This window comes from Haemorhous mexicanus, chromosome 2, assembly GCF_027477595.1.
Source record: "Haemorhous mexicanus isolate bHaeMex1 chromosome 2, bHaeMex1.pri, whole genome shotgun sequence".
Taxonomy (NCBI): Eukaryota; Metazoa; Chordata; class Aves; order Passeriformes; family Fringillidae; genus Haemorhous; species Haemorhous mexicanus.
Genome location: NC_082342.1, coordinates 42,523,503 through 42,546,434, shown reverse-complemented (window position 1 = coordinate 42,546,434; position 22,932 = coordinate 42,523,503). Strand labels below are relative to the sequence as shown.

General features: G+C 42.3%; 1 protein-coding gene across 3 annotated transcripts; it reads right to left on the bottom strand.

Moving 5' to 3' along the window:
- Nucleotides 1-42: 42 nt before the first annotated feature.
- On the bottom strand, nucleotides 43-22,693 carry CEP57 (centrosomal protein 57). 3 transcript variants are annotated; one of them, XM_059838592.1, is made up of 11 exons: nucleotides 22,547-22,693; nucleotides 17,451-17,607; nucleotides 14,337-14,516; nucleotides 13,901-14,022; nucleotides 12,881-12,997; nucleotides 8,302-8,379; nucleotides 7,047-7,151; nucleotides 6,811-6,888; nucleotides 6,223-6,464; nucleotides 2,650-2,794; nucleotides 43-1,272 (listed from the first exon to the last, which is right to left on the bottom strand). In XM_059838592.1, exons 1-11 carry the CDS (start codon nucleotides 22,577-22,579, stop codon nucleotides 1,036-1,038), a joined length of 1,494 nt encoding a protein of 497 aa, XP_059694575.1. In that variant the 5' UTR covers nucleotides 22,580-22,693; the 3' UTR covers nucleotides 43-1,035. The 3 variants fall into 3 exon arrangements, with proteins under 3 accessions (XP_059694575.1, XP_059694576.1, XP_059694577.1); XM_059838593.1 differs by lacking the exon at nucleotides 8,302-8,379; XM_059838594.1 differs by lacking the exon at nucleotides 14,337-14,516.
- Between the last annotated feature and the right edge of the window lie 239 nt (nucleotides 22,694-22,932).

Genomic DNA, 22,932 nt, shown 5'->3' with positions numbered 1-22,932 from the left:
CAAACACCCAGCTAATACAGAGGAAGTGCAGCTTTCCCACAATTTATTCAACAGGCAAGCTAGCTTTATTATTTTTCAGCTGTATATACAGGTAATCTGGGTCTTCTATACATTCCATTAACAGGAAATTCTTTACATTATTAACATAATAAATAACATTTCATCAGCTGTGCAAGTCAGAGCACAAACTTAATTGCACTACTACCAAAGCTGATAGCTCATCAAAGCACATACTTAAGTTAAAAGCAAGATGCCAGGACCAAATGGCAACAACTGAGGCACTTGCAGTTTAAAACACCTGTGTGGTTTCTCTCACTCCTTTACCACCCAAAGCTGTCAGCTAGAGACAGGGTATTACCCCCTACCCTACAGCATTTTCCTAAGGCAGAATTTCTGTAGAAAAATTTCACTTGATCATTATGCAATGTAATTCATAAGCGACTTTGCTCCTTTTCTAAGCCCTCAAACATCCACCCCCACTGATGCTGACTAATGCAGTGTAGCAGATCAAGAACCAGGGATGCCTTTTGAAGAGAGCCCCACAGAACACCTTTGAAGGGGTTTTACCTGTTCTCCTCAGACACTCCCAGAGATGCAGCTGCACACAGAACAGAACTGACAAAAGCCCTCAGCACCCAGGACTGCAGCACTGTTTTCACACGAGATGCATCCCGAGAGGCCTCCCGGATCAACAGCATGAAATGGCATTGGCACATCACACACACACACCGACCCACATACATGTGCAGTGCTTGGTGTGCTGGAACAAAACAGAAGGACTGCTGGAACCATAACACAGGGAACTGGGGGAACCCTACTGTTGAGGTTCACTGGCCGTGTACCTTGAAAACAGAATCTGATTTAAGCTAGACCATAATATATACAATCAAATGCAGGGATGGAGAGCCTGTAAGCCTGTATTTCAAAAGTGTGCTTAGCATACAGTAGTCTCTTCCACACAGCAAGAAAGGCAGGTGCTTTAGATCCAATTGTAAGTTTGGCCAGGGCGCTTCAAGAACAACTCCTGCAGAAGAGTCAGTAGTCCCAGCTGACATCATCTTTCTGTAGAGAAGTCTGTAAGGTCTGCATGTCTCTCAGCAACTGAAGATTTTTCCGACTCTTTTCTCCAGGCTTCACTTTGATGGGACCTGCATTCTTTCCTTTTGTGGTTACTGTAGTTGTTACTTTAACCTCACTGACTGGGAACCTGCTGTCTTTTATTTGTTTAGCAGAAGTCTTTCTGGACTTGCATTCTCTCTTAAGTCTCTCTAGCTGAAAGAGAAACCCAAAGAAAAACATTAAGAAGTGATCTTGTTTCAATTTTATGTTCAGCAATTCTTCCAATCAGCTGAAATATCCCACCACTTATCTCACCCAGGTAAGCAAATGGTTGTTTCCAAGTCACACTGAACAATAAATACTTTCTTTTCCTTACAAAGCATTGTTATAGTTGCATCCTTAGAGCTGTGTTTAGCTTACAGTGATTACCTCCTCTCTAAAAACTGTTCATTATGGGGGAACATTGCCATCAGGAATGTAACATAAAAAGATGCAGATGAAGAAAGTTGATTTATCACAGTTATCATCCAGTGATTAAAAAAGAAAGCAAGGGTTTTTTACATACATACTAGTAATTTTAATAGCTAGTCACTGTCAGAGATGCAGCTTTGAAATACCAGAGCTCTGCTGGGGTGAAAAGGTGGTATCCACACACAGCTCTGTAACATCACAGCATGTGAGTCAGTCTCAGTACGCCTCAACAACGACTGAATGGGGAACAGGACAGTCTGAGGTTCAGACACATTCATACACCCAAACCACAACATGGGTGGCTTCTGTAGCTCCCCTCTCTGCAGGTAGTGGTGCCCTTTCCTTCTAGCTGACAGCATGTAAGACTTTTCCTAAACCCCAGCTCCTTTTGCCAGCAGCATATGCAGCATCATCACTGCTGGGAACTACAGCACATCTGCTTCCCTGCAGCAGTTCCTCTGAGGATCATAAGATATCAAAAGTGACTAATGCTTCTAACAGCAAGCATTTCACAGGTCCATTCTTGGATATCAGGTCCCAGCATGTGTTTTGTGTATAAGTTACATCAGCTGAGGGTGAATAGTGGTTTGTATGAACTGAACATATTAAATACATGGGGTTAAACTCTTTGGAAGAAATTCACTAAAATTAATGAAGACAAAAGAAAACAGGGAATCAGTATGTTTTATAGCTTTGAATGAAAAGGCTACACTATCTAAAACATTCTGAAAGTTATAAAATAAGAAAAACAGGTATTTTGAGTCTTAAAAAATGCAAATTAAAACATAAATAGGTAATTTACTCCAAGTAAAGGAAAACTGTTCAACAATGTTCAAGGGACAAGAGCAGTGTAAAATGTAATGTGAGAGCAGATGCAAAAGCCCTGTCCAGGACAGGGTGAAGAATGGGCACAACGGTGACAGAAAGGATGTTTCTGCAAAAATACTGGGATGGATGGAGGTATGCAGACTAACTTGGGGACATCAAAGGTAGAATGAGACAGTGCTACTCTAGTTACTTCTGCTTTATGCAATTGCTGCTAGATTAGGATATAACATAGAAACCCCTGCTTACGTCAGCAACTCCACATAAGTATGACCACAGGCAAAAGAAACTCACCTGCAAACGATGCTTCCGAACTTTGCTGATCTGGTCTGCCTTTGCTTCCATCCTTCCCACCAGTGCATCAAGTTCCTTCTCCAGCTCTTCCCTCACTGTAGCACTCGGGGCCTCCAGGATGAGCTTTGACAGCTGCTGGTGATCACTAGCACACAATTCAGACAGAACAAGGCTTGCATCAGGTTCCATTGGCTTCTACATCTTGTACCCAGTTCAGAAATAACACTTCTAGGAAATCAGCAGCCAGACACGTGCAACACACCATAACAGACCAGTAAGAACAGTTTTGCTGGTTTGCAGCATTATTACAGTAGCACATCGTGGCAACAGGCTGCTGCAACACTGAGTCTCAACAATTTAAGTACCTTCCAACTACAAGATGCATATTCAAAATGACCAAATAACCCTTTGAGAAGTTGATCTCAGCACTCACTCAGTTAATATTTTGTGTATCTGCAGCTGTGCAGTACAGTAACAATTCACGTTCTGTTAACCAGGACAAGCAAAACACCCAGCAAAGCTATCCTCTAATGGACTATTTGTCCAGATCCTGCTTTTGGCTAGGATAGAGTTTTCATTTTTAGTAGCTGTTACATTGCTGCGTTTTGGATTCAGTACAAAAATAATGTTGATAACACTGATGTTTTCATTGTTGCTCAGCAGTACTTACCCTAAGCCAAGGGCTTTTCAGTGTCTCCTGCTATGCCAGTGAGCAGGGGCACAAGAAGCTGAGACAGGGAGATATCTGGGACAGCTGATTCAAACTGGCCAAAGGGCTATTCCATACCACAGAATGCCATGCCCAGTATTATACACCGGGGGGAGTTAGCCATGAGGGGACAATTGCTGCTGGGGACGAGCATCGATCAGCAGGTGGTGAACAACTGTACTATGCATCACATGATTTTTTACCTTGCATTTTATCTATCTCCCTTTTTCATTATGTTTTACTTTATTTCAGTTACTAACCTGTCCTTGTTTCAGCCCATGGGTTTTTCCTTTTCCCAATTTCCCCCCCATCCCACCAGAGGAGCAGAGGGGCAGGGAAGCAGCTGCGTGGTGCTTAGCCACCAGCTGGGGTTAAACCAAGACAGTATTTTCTGGCACCCAACACGTGTGAAGACTAATCCTTTCTAGGCATCCTTGTATCGGTTTAGTAGTGGGGGTCGCAATGCTGCTTTAGTGCCACGGAATCCCTGGCCGTGGCATTCCCAGGGCAATGGGTGCCCTCCGCACGCCGCGGGAGCCGTCCGCTGGGGAATCCCTGTAACTACACCTTGCTCCTTCCCTGCTCGGCAGCCGAGCCTGCACAGGAGACGCGGTCCCACAACTTCCCTTCTGCTCCTGGCTAATTACAGCAGCCTTGGAGAACTCGCAACATCCCGCGGGAGTTCAAACCAGCGTGGTCCCAGTGCTAGGATCAGCATGGTGCTGAAGGGGGGTCAGATCAGGGGAGGATTTGTGTCTGGGGGCAGTGAGTGGGCAGCTGAGTGGGACTGAGTTGCTGGTCTAACCACAGCAGAGAAAGCCACCTTCTACACTAAAGACAGGATAGTGAGGGTACACACCACAGGGAATCCCGAGTTTCACCTCTGGGTCCACAGGGAGAATATCAAGTGGGATGGAAAACCTATGCATCAACACTAGAGGCACAGGTATGTGAATTGCAGGAAAAAAACACACAATAGGAAGCACAAATAGGAATTCTTCCAGGAAAATTGCTGCTTAAGTCTTCCGTGGGCAGCTCCCAGACAGAGTGGCAGGGCTGATGTTACTCTGATCCTACGGAAAGGAATTCTAATTCTTTTTTACAGGAAATGGAGAATCCCAGGACCAGTATTAGAGGAGCCCTGTCTCCAGCCAGGTGCAGGAGAGGGACAACCAGGTTACTGGACTGTGTGGCTCAGATGGCCTGGGCACATCAGCCCCATGAGAGTACAAGGCTTTAGCAGAGCCTGGTGCAGTGTACCCTAATGCCATCAAGCTGTACTGGGGCAGAACCCACTTGTATTTCTGGAGTGACAGGGGCATCCCAGCAGCTGTTGGTCTGGGAGGCTGAAACCAGCCTGACAAAATGACAAATGACTGGCAGAATCATCCCACTGTGACTGGCCCAGAGGCTCTGGGCACCCTTGGCAGACTGTCTTGGGCTGGGGCATTTTAAGGACTCAAAAGGGGGCATCTCCACATAGATGCTTCATTTCGTTTGTCTCCAAGGCAGCTGTCTATCCTGCCTTGTCTCTCAGAGGACCCTTCTGATGTGGTGCTGCTGAAGGTCAAAGAACAAGAGGTGATAGAATGATTTGGGTTGGAAGGAACCTTAAAAATCATTGAGTTCCAAACTCCCTAGCATAGGCAGGGCCATTTTCAACTAGAACAGGCTGCCCAGAGCCTCATCCAACCTGATCTTTATGTTTCCAAGAATGGGCATCCACACTGTCTCTGGACAACCTGTTCCAGTGCCTCACCATCCTCACAGTAAGGAATTTCTTCCTAATATCTCACCTAGGTCTGCCCTCTTTCGGTTTAAAACCATTACCCCTCATGCAAACACTATACACCCTTGTAAAAAGTCCTTCTCCAGCTCTCTTGTAGCCTCCTTTGGGCCCTGAAAAGACCCAGTGAGGTCTCTCTGAAGCCTTCTCTTCTCCAGGCTGAACAAGCCCAGTTCTCAGCCTGTCTTCAAAGGAGAGGTGCTCTCTGTTTGTCAGCCCTCTGATTGTCTTTGTTGGCCTCCTCCAGACTCACTCAAGGAGGCCCACATCCTTCTTGTGCTGGTGGTTCCAGAGCTGATGCAGCACTGCAGGTGGGGTCTCTCCAGAGCAGAGCAGAGGGGCAGAATCCCCTCCCTGGCCCTGCTGCCCCCACTGCTTTGGATGCAGCCCAGGACACGTGTGGCTTTCTGGGCTTTGAGTGCCCATGGCTGGGTCATGGCCAGCTTCACACCCACCAACATCCCCAAGTCACTTCTGCCATTAGCTACCCACCCACCACCTTTTCCTGCCCTGAAAGACTGTTATGACAGCTGAGCCCAAAGTCATGGACTAAGTTATCTCTATGGACCAGTAAAGGGAAGTCCATAGACTACAGAATGGTATCTGTGTGTACCGACATCAAACAACTGGAAAGGTGATGGTGGTTAACTGGGACATATTGGAAAGGGTAGGGCTTGGGCAGGACGTATCTGGTACAGTATAAGGGGTGAATACTGCCCATCCCAACACAGGGGAGGGATGGGTGAGGGGGTTTGTGAGTGGCAGCAGGGTTCTCTGCTGGCTGGGTCCACACCACAACAATCCACTGCACTGGGGCCATGACCACACTTCTCCCTTACCTCTTCTGAAATTAATACTGCTGCACATAAGCACAGGGCTGGTGCTCAGACTGTTTAGCAGAGACTAACTGCAAGGACAATTGACAGCCTCTGCAGCCAGCAAGACAAAGATTACATTCTAGAGATTTCCTAAACTAAGAACTCTCTCAGGCAAAACCTTCCAAGTTCAAAGCAACAAGGCAAAAGTATGGAACATCCACATTCATAATCATCTGCAGAAGAAAATCTGCCATACTCACAAACTCATCTGTCCAAATTCATCTTGTAAAGTCAGCAACACTTCTGAGAGCTCTTCCTGAGATGAGGATGAGTCCATTGTCAGGGATGGCCTTCTGCTTTTGCAGGCAGGATGACCAGTGCTGGTGGGTTTTGCTGGAGTATCGTTCACCACATGTCTGTTACACAAAGCTTTCGTGTGATGTTTCATCAGGTGCAGCACGTGCTGGACGTTGGCAGTAACCGAATGACTGGGACCTGTAGACTAAAAGGAAAAGAGATTTCTTTTAAATAGCATTATCAACAACTTGATAATACTGGAGAGCATTCAAAAACAGTGCCACTTTTGTTTTGCTGACAAGAATTAATTTTTGTTTGAATTAATATGCACTAACAAGAACATCTTGTCAAGCAGCATAGTGCAGGCCTATTTTTGGAAATACCAGCTCAGCTAGTTGTCAATATCCAACAAGTATTTCAAAGACAATCTGTATGAAAAGTGTCAAAGAAAATTAAGTGATCTGACCACTGGGTGTCAGAAGTGCACCAATCCAAAGTCCCTTAAGGAGCTGCAGCTACTGGGCTCTAAGCTTTGGAATTAAACAGCTCACCTTCCCAGCCACAAAGGGAACATCACCCAGACACAACCTGTAATGGGGCTGCACAGTGGAATGTCTGACAGAGCATTTCTGGAAAGAAAGAAGAGACAAGTATTTAGCAAAAATTACACTACACCAAGCCCACTTTCCCTTTCCTTTGTAGTAAAAGAGGCAATCTGCTCCCTGATCACATGCACACAACCTTATTTAACTCCTCAGTAATTGCCCTTCTCTTCCCCATATCTTACCTTCTCTGGCTGCTTAGCTTTTTTCCTGGGTTGTCTTACTTTTGGAGAAAGCAGTGGTGATGCTGCTTGAATCAGCAGTCTGTTGGTTTCCAGGCCTGTCTGAAGCTACAATTGAGGGAATAAGGGGAGTCACTGAAATTATATTAATAAATAATCAGAGACAGTGCAAGCAGAGAACCACAAGAATTTTTAAAACATAGGCTCTCCAGAAGCAAGGGCTGCAAATTTTTAGGGTATTTTTGCAGTCAAAGGCCAACTTAAACATTAAATACTTCCTCTGTTAGCACTACTCATCAGTAATCCTAGTAAATTAGAGAATTAGCCTTACTCCATTAGTCCCATACAGGAAAGTGCCAAAACATCAGCTGTGCTTTACTCTTGGCAAGAAATTGAGGAGCTCAAGCCACCCAACCATGATCAATTGATCCCATGACATATAGTTACTAGGCAACTACTCCTTCTGGTCTATTAAATTTGACAGTAAAAAAACCTTCAAACAAACAAACAAACAAACAAAAACCCCCAATAAACAAACTAACTACCAAACGAGCTGTTGAAAGAGTTAAGGTTAGAACTTCCTGTCAACAGTGAGAATCCTAAGTGTTCAATCCTAATCTTCACTGTTCAAGAGGAAGATACTGCAAGGCTCTAGGAATCATGTCCTGAAGAAGCATTCACAGCACAATTTTTCATTATTAACTTGAGGTACCCCTTTCCCCATCACACCAAACTTATGGCAAAGGTTAATGTTAGAGCCTAACACATTATGTCCATAATTCTCCAGCATCCAATGAATGCTTAATGAACACCACACTTTCAGATTAGAAGACCACCCAGCATCCTTAAGATCTCATAATCAAGAGTATGTTGCCTCTTTCTTACTTCCTTCTATAATATTTTAATTACAGTTATGAACAAGGGAGTCCATTTGTCAACTTTAATATATTGAAAGATTGCCTATGGATTAGTCCGAATTTCTACTCCTCTTCTCCAACTTTTAGTAAAGAAATCAAAGTTTCAGTGCACATGTGGTGATAGGTTTCCAAAAAGCTCAGAGAACGTCAGAACATTTAATACCTCAGACAGAATGGAAAAACAAAAAAAGAAGGAAAAAAAAAAAAGACTAAAACCAGGACTTCACAATTCTTTGAGGCATATGGGAGGCACTTTCAGTAATCTTAGCTGAAAAGTTGATAAAAAGGAAAAGAGCTAATTACAGTGCATACCAGTACAAAAGAAATTTCCTGTTGGTTACCTCAGCTGCTTTTTCCTGAACAAGCTTCCTTGCATGTTCTTCCTCATAAAGCTTCTGTTCCAGCTCTTTCATTTTTTTCTAGTCAAAGTTAAATCAAAATAATAGTGTTACTATTGAAACCATTATTTTTTCTTCCTGAAGCCTACAATATTAAGAGCTTGCACAAAACTGTGACTTCATCTTATGACTTAAGGATAAATGGAGATTTGAGCATTAGAATGATTGCTAATGTTTTGCCTGTATATGTATAAATACAGCAGTCAAAAGCTCATGCCTAACATTTAAATTTATTTATTTTTATTCATTTTTCTACTCTTACTTTCACAATTGGTATCTCAAGATAGGTCACAGCCAAATACACATAGAGCAATAGACAAGGCCCTTTCTCTTCAATTGTAAAAACACCCTAGACAGTGGGTTGCTTTGTGTACATGATCCTCCAAGACTCTCTACTACAAAAGAGCTAACAAAGGCATGTCATTATAAGGCAAGAGAAGACTGGCTTTATTTAGACCATTAATGTTATTTTTGCTAAAATCTGTAACTTACACTCTTACAAGAAAAGAATTTTTGAACATCTAGCCACCTTCCTGAAAAAGAAGAGGGAGGAAAGGTTGTATGATGCCCCTGAGATACTTTTAAATAAAACTGAAGTAATTTCATCTTTTCATCACAAAAGCTTTAAGACCTCTTTTGAAACTCTTTTTCAAAGGAAAAGGTTAACAGGGAAAGCGCACATTTCTTTGTAAACCTCCAACAAGATGAAAACACTGTTTAAAAAAGATACACTGAAATTTCCAATGTGAAAGTTATCAAATAACTTTCTGGCTTTATACAGCAGTGAAAAAACAACCCAGAGCTCCAGTCCACAAAATAATTTCCCTTCTCTTCCTCCAAAGACTGATAAGTTTGATTAGTGGCTCTGTGAATTAAGGCATGTTATACAGAGTGACAGCTGTATTTGCACACTTGTTTGTTTATAAACCCACTACATAGAGGTATTAAATATTTCAGTTCTGCTTTACTTAAGCGTTAACTGCAAGAAAAATGTAATGAGCTGTAACAAAGGTGTTAAAAGGCAAAAGCCTGGATAAACATTGAGGACAAAAGCACTACATATAGGAACCAATGTTTTCTTTTGAATGAAAGAATTATTCTGATGATTTTTTTTTCATTCAAAACAAAGGTATTCCATGTAACTTAAAATCATCTTCTGCCCTTTACAATTATTGGCACAACTCTTTGTATCTATGTGGTCAGTCTCAAAGACCTTTTATTAACCTCTTACGCCTGACAGAATTTTTAGTATGAAAACACTGAGGAAAACATTCTGTTTAAAGTAAAGATTGACATGAAGCTGGGCCAAGTCTTTTATTCTGAAATGAATGCCCTCAGCTACCTGTTCAGCTGCAGGATGCAGCTCAAACTACACAGCAAGAATGTATCTTACAGTATCATCTGTGACAGACCCTGTTAGAAACTATATATGCAACTTTGACTCCTTAAATATTTTTTTTTCTTGTTTATAGAAGAAGGTATTATGAGAGAGGCCACAGAGCCAAGTAAACTGACCCTGCCCAGTGGTGCTGCCCATGGTGTAAGACAGCATTGCAAGGGGCAGCAAGCGGACTGTGGGTCAGTACAGCGGTGCCACTCAATCACCAGGAGCCACTGCAAAAAACTTTAATGACAAAATAGAAATAAAATATTTCAATGTCTATTTTTGACCTGTTTTCTAACAGAAAATGAATTTCATGCAACCACCTACTTAAAGAACCCCAGAATCATAGGATGGTTTAGGCTGGGGTTGAAAGGGACCTTTAAAGATCACTTAAGCCCAAGGGACACTTTCCACTACACCAGGTGGTTGCTCAGAGCCTTCTCCAAACTCATCTTGAATGTTTCCAGGAACAGGGCATCTGCCACCTCTGCAGACAATCTGTTCCAGTGTTTTGCCCAATCCACAGAATTGGGGGGAAGTGGTTTTAAGTCTCACTGTCAGCATTAAGATCAATTACTATAAACTACAGTTGTTGAAAATGTCATCCACGCACACATTCAAATTCTGGCCATCTGGATACAAACAAGACCACAGCCCAAACTGCACTTTTAGGGAACAGCCGTTTCATACTCTATCTTGAGACACAGACATGTTCAGATCTTCTCAGTCAACTGTCCAGAGAGTGCACTGCAGGACTACAGTTCAAATAAAGGTGCCTCAAAAGCATTTCCAGGCTAAGGACTCAACATAAAAAGCAATCTCAGCATTTCTTTTTCACAGCCACTACTGACATTAGTGAATTACAAAGACAATACTTATAGGGCCAGGTAGTGTCTCTGGGGAGATTAAATGCTCTCAGTAAGACCTCCACATAACCTGTGCCTGGCAGTGTCTGAACTCAGAGGCAGATACATCACTGCTCACTCATGAGCCATCACCTCACCATTTTTCATCCATTTCAGCACACCATGTACGAAACAGACTCTTATTTTTTGCTTCAAATTCAACTTGTAAATGTTCCTACAGTCTTGCCACAACTACAGCAGAGATCAAAGAGGGAACAGATGTAATGCTTCTGAGAAGAGAGTGCAGTCACTCTTTGAAGATATTCAGGTAATACCTATCACATTGATACTCACATGCGAATACAGCCTATAACCACAGAGGCAGGCAGACCTGGCAACCAGAAAATGGCTCATAACTACATAATGATGACAAGAAAAATGAATTCACCTTACAGTTAAATCCAGATTTATTTCAGGTCCTAGAATTGCTTCAAGATTGTTTGAATTCAACACTCAAACCCTGTAAAACATATTTAATTGTGGCAGCTACTAATTCCTAAAGATAAAGACTCAAAGACCTCTGGTTTGATCCAGAAAAGAATACAAAAAGAGCCATAAGGCTGAAATTATTTTCACTAGCCAAGCACAAAAAGACAAACAACCCAGTCTCACCAAACTTCAGCTACTACCAATCAAAAACTTAGTAAAAGCCTTTTAGAGGGAATGCCAGTTGCTGAACATGTTATTTCAACTCTAACCCTGGAGGAAATCACTGCTACTTTCAGAGTACAAGACCCAGGAGACTCCTATTTCTCTTTGCAAGTGTTTGGCCTAAGTAAACAATGCAACCGCTTGTACTCTACAACTGCAGCTCACCACAACAGGGGGTCAAGATCTTAAAAAGCTTGTTGCAGCTGCTTTGGCTCAGGGACTTCCAAGAAGAGTTGCAGCATGTGAATGTCCTGCAGCAAGGCAAGCAGCTAAAGATTTACTACCAAACATCTTCTTATGTACTTCTGGAGAAACACCATCTATTTCACCACCTGAGGTAAGGACTGGTTTGCAGGATGGCCAGCTTATGATTTTGACAGAATCCAGAACTGCCATCCAAAATATCGCAACCTAATTATATGCTATCTACTCCTTTTTGGGGGAACAGGGAAGAAATTTGCAGAAGGAAGCCTCTCCCTAGTTAAGCTCTCTGTAGTTTCCAGGCATGGGACACTTGCGGTGTCTCTTAGAGCAGCAGAAAGAGGTATGAGCATCATTTGGATGGAGCATCAGAGGCCAACATGGCAGAGGGTGTACAGAGATATATGGGGTTTGTGGGGTAAGGCATTGGTAGCCATGGGGCTACAGGGGAGGCTTCTCTGAGGAGTTGTCACAAACCTCCCCATGTCAACAGAACCAATGCCAACAGAGCCAATGCCAGCTGGCTCCAAGACTGACCCACCACTGGCCAAGGCTGAGCCCAACAGCAATGGCAGTAGCACCTCTGGGATTACAGACAGGGAGAGGGAAAAAAACTGCTGGGAACTGCAGCCAGAAGCAAGGAGTGAGAGTGTTTGAAAGCAGAAGCCTTGCAGACCCTCAGGTCAACAAGGGAGGGGGAGAAGGTACTCCAGGTGCCAGAGCAGAGATTCCCCTGTAGCCCATGATGAGATTATTTCTCATCATAAAATTATAAAAATTATAAAAATTCAAGGGTGAACCCAGCACAACAGAATATGACCAAACACAGTCACATTGAGTTGGTGGAAGCTACTGATTCAAACAGAGTTCTGAAAAGGCAGACTGACTCAAACCCACAGGGAGTCACCCAGTACTAGAGGCCTTGCAACATGAGGCCACAGAAGTCTGCACACAAAATCACTAGTAATAATTGTGTTTCTTAAAAAGGAGGGCTAAGAGGAAAAAAACCCATCAAATTCATACAAGTCAGGGTGAATCTTGATAATAACAGAAAATAACTATTAGTATTCAGTAGCATGGAAAGCAAGATCTTAGGAATGGCTGCAATCTTACAATGCCCAGGCATCAACTAAGCACAAAAGACTGTTAAGGCATAATAAAACTCCAGCTCATGAAGTGCAGTGCAGTGCCCCAAAGCCTCCCTGGACATGTACACTTGCAGCAATAATTTCAAGTTTTCACAACCCCTCAGTTTAAAATAAAGTTTAGTTCCTGTCTTACCCTAAAGCACTAAGTGCTCAGCTCTGCTATTGCCATAAACTAAGTAGAGATTACAATAAACAAGATAAATCTGATACAGTATCCAAGACAAATGACAGACCTCTGCTGTGGACTGCATGGTAGTTAGTCTGCTGTACTCTTTTTCCAGTATATCCAGCTTTTCCAATTTAGACCGAACATGCGATTGGTCAAGAAGATGATTTCTCTCCAAGGAGCCCTTGAAGGGAGAAGTGAAAAGACAAACAATTCTAAGCACAAAAAAAGACCAGCTATAGTAAGCATCTTTGTAACATCTTTGTGTCTGGAGCACAAAGGAGGTCAATAAACAATCCAAAGGAACTACTAATTCCTCTGTGCAATTTTAGATGGTGCCACAATCAGGGAACAAACTGCACCACTGGTCCACCAGTGTTGGGGAGCCAAAATTTAACCACATCTGAGAGAGGATTATGCAGTCTCTCCTTCCTCCCAACTCAAAGCATTACAAAAAAATTATGCAGAAATTAGAAACAGCTTTCTTGATTTTTTTGTTCTTCTGTTTAACAGACTGAATAGAATAGCCACAGAGACCAATGAACAGATAGCTCTAGGTGACCCACACACCTATAAAACAAAATTCAAGTTCATTTTAGATATAGGCAAAATCGTAATCACTGATGATTGGGAATGATTGGGTGATGATGTGAAATAGAAATTTTACTGCTATTTCTACAGAATCAGTATTTCAGCCCCAGCTTAGCAAGAGCAGTGCTAGTAAAAAAAAATCCCTGAAGGCCCGAAGACTGCAAACACAAAAGGGAGGTTTGTCTCCCAGTGGCACACAGGTATAACACTGGAGGATAAGGATGAGCTACTGCAGTAAGCCAATCATGCAGAAGCAAACAATTCATATTAATGCCAGAGGCTGCTACTGCCTTAGAAAGAGGTGCACAAAGAAAATACCAGGGTCATGAGAAGACTGAGAAATTTAAGTAGGGAAGCTATCCATACCTAAGAATATGAAGGCTGGCTGAAGTAGACATCCACAATTAAAGGTATAAAAATTACAGCAACTATGAAAAATCATGACATTAATTATTGACTTTTATGATTTAACCCTGAGATAGTTTTGGGAACAAACCTGTTTCTCCAAGAGATGTGACTTCTCATTTTCTGCATGCTGGATCATGCTTCTCATGTAGTCCAGCTGTTTCTCTAGAAGTCTGCATCGAGACTCAGCAGCTGCCAGCTGAGAAGTCAGTTCTGAAGATAACAGAAGGCAGAAAGTAGAAATCATGCATCGCTTGTTTCTGGGATTTTTTTTTGTTGTTGTTTTCAGGACAGTTTCAAAACAAACAAGAAAAGGACCATCTAAGAAACTTACATATTGTGCCAAATGAACTTTTGTATAAAAACCCCTAAAATGAAGACTGCCTTAAAACTCTTTTTAACTCCCCATGTCACCGCAAATTAAAAGATGCTGAACAAAGTAAATTAGAATTGGTTTATGCATTTATAGGAATCAAGCCTCATCCACATCAATGCTCTACAGTATTTATATACACTTCGCAAACAACCTTGATTTTTCTTTGACACTTCAGTCCTGTCCCGTTCTTTGTCTTGCATTTGTTCACTCAGTAATTTTTTGAAGTTTGCTGTTTCCCTGCTGAGGTGTTTCACATTCTCCTCTGCCTCAAATCGTTCCAACTCCAGGTGATGAATTTTTTCCTGGAGATTCTTCAGAGCAGAAAATATTGCTACAATTGAACAAGTACCTTTTGTTAGACACCATTAAATCATCACTTCAAGACAACATTAAACTTGAAATGTTATTATAAAATCATGTTGTGTAAGAAGGTCAGAGTGTTCCTTACCAGCATCCAAGAGTCCTCCCAGGAATTAAGACTTGTTTCCCTTTAAACCATAACTGATTCTAAAACTAGTCTCAAACAAACAGATGCCATTAGTGCATACCCTTCACCTGACACATCTGGGAAAGATACAACTATCTCCCAGAACAAGGCATATAAATATTGTGTCAATTGCGAAGAAACAGAGTATCCTCTGACCCTCTATCAAAAGGAAATGAAAAGTCACAACTAGATAGTGAAAACAGCAGCAATTCTCCATATTAATATTATTCCTACCACAACAAATACATGAACAGTGTTCCCATGAATGGCCACACAGCATAGTAAAGGTTAACAGTGAGAAGGGCCATAAAAGTGCTTATTTTTAAGTGGACTTCTTTTTTAATTCTTCCGGTTTTTGTGTTCCCCCCCTCCATCTAAAAACATACATCTCCTTAGTGCAGAACCATTTTGCCTTTCTGCTGCACTCCCAGCTTCTGTAAACAAAGCCTTTCTATATTCTTCACCACAAAAGGAAAAGCAGCTGTAATAGAACACACATCACCTTGCAATTAGACCATCTGCTGGTAATCTGATGTATTACCTGTCTCTTAGTTAGGCTGTTTAATTCTGTGAAGGGAACCATAACCACAAACCCTTTCCCCTATACAGTGCTGCTGAAGTTGAACATAAGAACATCTGTACACACAGCTCAAATAGCAGACTAATCTGCAAGGTCACATTAGCCCATTCCTTTGTGCTTAGATCCACTCCAGAGAAAGAATGTACCTGTAATAAAGCATGCTTGAGCACTAGAAGAGTTGGGACTGCATAATGGTTTGTCCATCAGATAACACAAAACAAAATCATTTAGAAATATTATCAAATCTTGAAATGAATAACAGTACATGAGAGTATCACATCAATGCAAGCCTGTTAAGTACATAAGAAGTAGCAGGAGCAGGCACAGTTAAGGGGAAGTTACTGATAATTTGGCCCTATTTGCAATACCACAACCACCAACTGCACCCTCGTCTGTATTTACTGTTCCTAGGATTCACTCGAAATGGGCATAGCTGAAACAATGAACAGGTTTGTTACTATTATTGATAAAAGCAACATTGAAATCTCTGTATATACACAATAATGACTAACAAAACACAACAATGAAGCAACTCAAGCAGTGAATAGATAAAGGTGAAACCCAACAGGCTAAGTATTATTCAGTCATTCCTGTAAAGAGTATTAAAGCCAACTGTGCATGCTGACACAAACATACAACACAAAGACATTAAACCCACAATAAACAGAATTAAATATACTCAATTTCAGGATTTTTCAACAAGATTTATTTAATATGGGGAATGGGAGGAGCAAGAACAATCAAATCAATTTTGCCATTTTAAATTAATTCCCACATCCTTAAATTTACTAAAATATACACTGCAGAACATTTCTGCGTTTTTAAAAGCTATGCAAAAAGAGAAACCTACTGGATATTCCATGTGTTGGATTAAATTTTCAGTACATACTCACATTGACTTGCACTTCATTTAAACATTTTTTGAAAATAAAAAAATTGCTAGTTTCTAAAACGGGATATAATTTATCCGATTGTCTTGCACTACCCATCCTTATTTCAGAGTTGGCAGAGTCACCATTAGAAAGAAAATGCCAAGTGAAAACTTGGAAGTCAAAACTTTATTGCTAATGCAACATGCAGCACACTCTACAAAAATACACCTGCATCAGTAATTCATAAGGAAGCTCTTTCCTGCACATTCAATTTTTCATCTGTAAAGACTGTTTTAGTTTTGTGTCAACAGCACTCTCAAAACGGATGGCCTTGAGAGTACATACTGCATTTTAAATAATGCTGCAAGAACTGAGATTTCATCTTTAAGGTCATTAACACACAAGTCTCTAGTAACTCAGACATGAATTGTGTTATTGGAACGGGAACTTGAGGCTATCATTCTGATTTTTTACTTAGTTTGGGTAATATTAGGATTTACCTTGCACATTTCTCACTTTTCTCCATAAGGAAAAAATATCAAGCAGTTCATACCTTTAAGCCTCCATAACACTCCAGTCTTAAAGGAAGCATTTCTGCAATGACCCTCAGCCAAACAGCTCTTAAAAGGATCAGTCCTGCTCTGTCTCCCAACTCCTCATGATGCACCCTGTAGGTACCCCAAGGCAGCTCTGGAGTAAGTCTCACTACATGACAAGCTAATCACTAAAACAACAGAAAACTAACCACAAATAATTTTTTTGTTCATGTCCAGCATGGGAAAGGAGGGAGAAGGAATAGCCTAGAAACAAGACGAATAAATGGGAGTAAAATTGCCTCTCTTTTTGGTGCTGTGAGCTCTCAGTTCAGCACTTTGCTGAAGCCTTCTCTGTTATCCTTCAAGTCTTCACTGATACGATAAATATTCACAACACATCCTTTGTCCATGACAAGCCTTTCAATTTTAACAGGACCAAACCTCTTCCTTTGCTCCAAGCCAATCTGGGGACTAAAATCTCCTTATTTCTAACTCAGCTAGGAACTCAGGAGAGGAAAAGTTGAAGGAGAAGAAGACTGAAGAAGGGACAAAAAGACCTCAGCAGTTAATGAATTTGTACCAACAGACAATTTTACAAATCTCTACAACCAAAGAGGAGCGTATTGCTCCATTTGTAAGATGACCTTTATCATCAGGTGCTCTTTGGAAAGAGAAGTGCCAAGGACCTACAAAACAAGTGACCTGGACATCAATGGGAATTGATAAAAGACATACAGTATTCTAACACAATCTGTAAACATGCAGGAAAACAACTTTGCTGAACCATTACCTCTGCTGTGGCTTTCAGGATATGGGACTACTGGTTTCCATTGGGAACGCTGCAAATCTGAATTAATAAATGGCTTGTGCTTTGGATATTCTATAAATGAAGCTGAAGAGAGCCCATCTGTGGCTGATGTAGAGTTCTGAGTGTTGCACAGATCATTCTGAAAAGAAAAGAAAGCTGTTATTCAGCACATTTGTTTCTTTGTCACAACAATAAAAATGAAGAAAAGTAAGATTCTATCAGATGATGTGCAGAAGGACTGCTACAGGAGACTCATATCTCAAAAGCTGCACTTCCTTCTTTATAGCCTTAGGATGTGTCATCCAACTCCCCCCAACTAAAAACTCCAACTCCCCCTCCACTAAAACCAGTATCAAACAAAAGAACATCTGTCCCATACTAGTTTCTGATTTACACTTTTTTTTCCATTTACTTGTACTGTCTACTACTTCTTAGGAGAAGGCAACCCACAATCAGTTGGAAAACAACAGCCTTCTAAATTACTGGTCCATTTACTGCACGAGATACTGCACTAAGGTGGCCAAACCTGATAAGGCACAGCCCAGACTGTGGTCCTGCCCCCCTGATCTAACCCAAGAGCTCACTCTGCACACGTGGGGCACAGGACACTCTGCAGCTGGGAAGGTGAGCCGAGAGTCCCAATCCCTCCAAGTCCGCTCACTTCCATTCATTTTCCTTATCTTTCCATTAGCAGGTGGAACTTCACAAGACACATCCAGATGACTTTATGCTACAGCTGATTAGTGGTATCAGCACAAGAAAACCAGCAGAAGCACAAGAAAACCAGCAGATCACAGCCAGGAAAGTACTCCTACTTCTAAGCACTAATGGACTCTTAAATCAACTTCAGACTGTTCTGAAAAATGTGGCTGTAGAGATCATGGATTTCCCAGCAGTCTGCACCACTTTTGCAAACACCTGCTGTGCTTTGGATGTTGCAATGACCTGAAAGGACCACCTAGCTGGGAGGATGCCCTTCTAAATAGAGGAGACACGGCAGAATTGTGTGTCTATGGTTTTGACTCAAAAGCTGTCTACCTAGCCTAAGCCTTATAATCTGTATATACAAATTAAATTAAATGCTTATTTTTAACTTCTCTCAACTGCATCCACCACTAAACATTTCAGTGATAGAACTGGAAAGCACCCTAAGAGAGGTGGGCTGCAGGCAGATGTAAAGCTCCTACATGAGTAAGTAAAAGGAGCAATTGCAGATCTTGGCAGGGTGTTTTTATGCTTTTGCATTGGGAGCATATCATGACCTAAATTAAAATACAGAGAGTATTAAGTATCTCATAGCAAATTACACAACAGCCCAAAATGCATTACAAGGAGCCAAATAAGGGGGAAAAAATTAGGAAAATTTATAAGTTATTTAAAGCCCATACACAGCTGATTTTCTCTTATAAACACAGTGATTCATTGTGAGCAAGAAAATTAGGATCCTAACTACTCTGAGTGTATCAATTGGTGTTTCTAAGCACAGTTTCACGACTGTTTTGCAGTTTGTGTTTATAACATTTTCCTCCACAACATAATGGCTTTTCTCAAAATAACCGCATCTGCACATGAATTTTCTACCACAGAAAGTGAATTGAAACACTAAGCCCTAATTAAGAATATTTTAATAAAACTATTTTTTAACAGGTGTTTTTTACATAAACACACTGTTTCACACTCAGCAGCCTCACAAGTCTAACCAGAGCACATGAATCCATCTATCAAAAGCCTGTTAGGTGCTAACATCAAAAATGCCATCAGCACTACAGGATATGGCATTGATGAGCACAGAATACTAAGGCCAAATGATGGAGTAAAAATGAACCAAGCAAAACACAGCATTTCTGCAGCAGGCAGTACAGGAACAGCTGCAACATAAGCCTCAGCAACCCAAAGAGCAACTATCAATTCAAATATCAATATCCTGTCTGCTATTGATTCAAACCGAAGGTACCCCATCACACAGTCAAAACAAAAAGGGGAATCAGCTTAAAGCCAACGTAGGGCTGACAGCATCACAATCCTTCTAGATGTCACTGTCATCTTTTATGTCTTTACCTGTAAAGTCTTGTCTGAAAATTAAATCCAAAATTAAATCCAACTGCATAAAAACACCGAAGTGAAGGAATTCTTTTGTTTGTTTTTGCTGCCATTAGTAACATTTTTCTAGCCAACAGCAGACTAGCTGAAAGAAAAGGCTGGTGTACTCAAAGCCCAGGAGCACTTAAGTAACACAAAGCAAAGCAAATTGAGGCTTTTGATTAGTTACAGGTCTTCTAAATTCCACCTGTATGCAGGCAATAGGCACTAATTTGAACAGTTAGTAATAATAATTTGAATAGTGTAGTAGTCAGTACAGATATCTGCTTCAAACAGCTACTCAAAAAATTTGTGCTGGAATATCATCTATTACATAGGCAATCCTTCTTTTTTCAGTTTAAATAATAATTTGCTACCACATATATTTTTCTTACTCATTTTTAAGCAAAAGAGTGGCTTATATTCAGTTTCATAAATAGTGACTTTAAAGAATTTGACTGGATACTTTGGGAAAGTTCATGAAACAGCATCAAGGAACTTTCTCACAAAGCTTAAACATCACAGCAATTCTCTGCTCTTCTCCCCTATCTCTTAAGTCATTAAAAATCATTTAATTGTTCCTGCTCTTGGAAAGTCTCACAGGGAGTATCATGCTCTGATGCCCAGGAAAATTGTGAAAAATAAAAAAAAATCAGGAAACTCTATATATTTGTTCTGAATCTCAGCTAGGTCATGTTTGCTAACTACATCTCCTCTCTTCAGGGTATTCCTCACAGTCTTCTTTAAGCCACACTAAAGCCTCAGAGTAGTAAATGAAGAGGCTTAACAGTCCCACAAGGAGCCAAGTGCACCCCATTACATAACAGTGAGCTGAGCACGCTTTATCTCCACAGGTCAGAGAACACTGCCTTCCAAACCTCATGGCTTTCAGCACTGCACATCAGCTGCCTACTCAAGCAGAAAGAAGGGAATATTAAAAACACAGACCAGAGATAACTTAACACATCACCAGCACAGGGACCTCCCGAAGCTCTCAAAGGCTAAACACAGGGGAGACACAAACTCGTTCAAAAAGTTTTTAAATCAGGGATTAAATGAGAATGGGTGCTATTGAAAGTTCTCATCTGGGTGCTCACAACCAAAAAAAAAAAAAAACCAAACAAACAAAAAAAACAAAAACAAGAGGAACAAAAGATTAATACCTGGCAATGCTATAAGTGACACACAGTAGTCTTTGCACATGGTTTAAAAAAAAAAAAGCAAACCTGGGACAACTATGTAGGGAATGAGAAAAAAAACCCCAAAATAATGAGACAGTGAATGTAGTGATTATAAAACATGTGAGTACCCAGTTATTCAAACTTTCATAGTCATTTTGGAGGGACAGTCTCAATTTGCAGCCTACCTACCATCCCTCATTAGTACACTAGGAAAGTGGGGAAGGAAGGACAGCCCCTATCACCCACAGGCCAAATTAAGTGCTGGCTGTGCCTCCTTGATATAGACTGAGTCAGGAGCACTCTACATTTCAATAACATCTCTAGTTAAAAGCAGACATAAAAAAAGTTATCTTAGTTAAGCAACCACATCAAATGGGGAGGAAAAAATGTCTGCCATAGAGCGCCAGACATATTAAAAGCAACTACTTTCAAAGTTCAGAAAAATATAAAGTTAGGGTTTGTTTCTTTTTTTGAACACATACAGAAAGTCTACAGTGGGCAACTTTTATCCCAAAAAGGTGGGTTTTTTTGCTAACTAAATTGATTAAACAGGCTACATTTACCTACTGAAGACTAAAAATGAGTCTTCTGACATCGTTTTCCAGGCATGCTAGAAAAAATTTTAGTCAGAAAAGAGACATGAGTTCTCAAATTCCTCTTGCTGGCCCAGGTGCAAGTAGGGGAGCACAGTGCTGGGCAGGAGGCACACAAGAGAGAACCCCACGATGGATGCTCACCACCCAGCCAGTGAGACCCCAGACCATGAACCCCCACAAGAGTGACCTCGCACTCCATGCAGCCCATCCCACCGCAGCCTTTTCCCCACCTCTGCTCCTCCAAAGCACGTGTAAGACACAGTTTCTCCCGCGAAAAAAAGCCAAACCAAGGAAAAGCCACTAAAAACGCAACTTATTCCAGAAAGCTGCAAACATCACGCCAAAACTTCAAACAAGAACCGCAACTGGGAATCTGTGCGGTGAAAACCTGGTGGGCATTGGGAGCATACCATGACCCGAGCACAGGCTCCCTCCTCGTGTGTCACCTGCCACCAGGTGAGCCACGTGTCCCGCTGCTCCTGCACACCCAGCGCCTTGCCTGGGAGCAATGCGGGCACGGGAATTCTGCTCCCCGGCGTGAATGTCGCTGGTTACCTGTCCCAATCCGCCAGGAGCTGCCTAAGGGCACAGGCATCGACTAAAGCTAAAGCTCAGCTTAAGGCAGCGCTTCCAGCCAACAAAGAGAACACCGAGAGGCGCAGTCCCCGCCAGCCCTGCCCCGGGAGCTCCGGGCTGGCCCGGCACAGCACGGCCACAGCTGTGCCCATAGCCACCACCAAAGCCGGGGCATGCCCGGGGACAAACCAAAGCCAGCATTTTATTCCCATTCACTTACAAACAGGAGCTCCAGACGCTGGTGTGGGGACATCGAGATGCCCAATAGCAGAGTATCTTTTTTTCTGTCTCTTTAGAAAACACGTGCGCATGCATCATAGGTCTACACATACATATATTAGATATAGATATATACACACACATATAATCATGTGTACATACACACACAGACATACATGCGTGTGTATATGCACACACAGATACGTACACACGCACATATAAACACCTATATACACGTGTAGATACACATACATACATACATACATATATATGCACATCATTTAACAGACGAGCCAGCTTCCACAGCCTGTGCACGGCTCCCGGCACGCAAGCCGCCGGCCCCGCACTGCCGAGCCGCCACCCCTCGGATTTCACAAGCCGCCCGCCCGTCCTGCTCCTCACCGCGGGGACGCCCTCCGAGCCTCACCGTGAGCGGATAGCCGCCCCTAGCTGCCGCCATGTCGGCCAAGAGGGAACCCGCTCAGCCCATGTCACTTTAAGGCTCGGCACCCGCGCGGCGGCTCGCTGGCTCGCTTGACTGCTATCCCAGCCTGCCAATGAGAAGGGAGGACCGGCTGTAAGTCCCGCCCTGTCTTCTTCTCAGGATTGAGTGACACGGCAATTGCCCAATAAAGAAAGAGCGAGGGCGCCGTTCAGCCAATCGAGAGGGACAGGTGGTGGGCGGGCCCCTGAAGCCGGCGGCGCGGGCGGGGGGGCGGCGCGTGGGCACGCGCGGAGGGAGGATGGCGGAAGAGGCCGGCCTTTGTCAGAGGGAGCCCCCGCGCCTCGGCCAATCGCAGCGCAGCGGCGCCG

Excerpts from the sequence above, each read along its gene's own strand:
- CEP57 (XM_059838592.1), bottom strand. The coding sequence starts at position 22,579 with ATGGCGGCAGCTAGGGGCGGCTATCCGCTCACG. Across the intron at positions 14,517-17,450 it reads TCCTGAAAGCCACAGCAGAG|CAATATTTTCTGCTCTGAAG; the intron begins GTAATGGTTCAG and ends GTTCAATTGTAG. Across the intron at positions 2,795-6,222 it reads GAATTTGGACAGATGAGTTT|TGATCACCAGCAGCTGTCAA; the intron begins GTGAGTATGGCA and ends ATTGTGTGCTAG.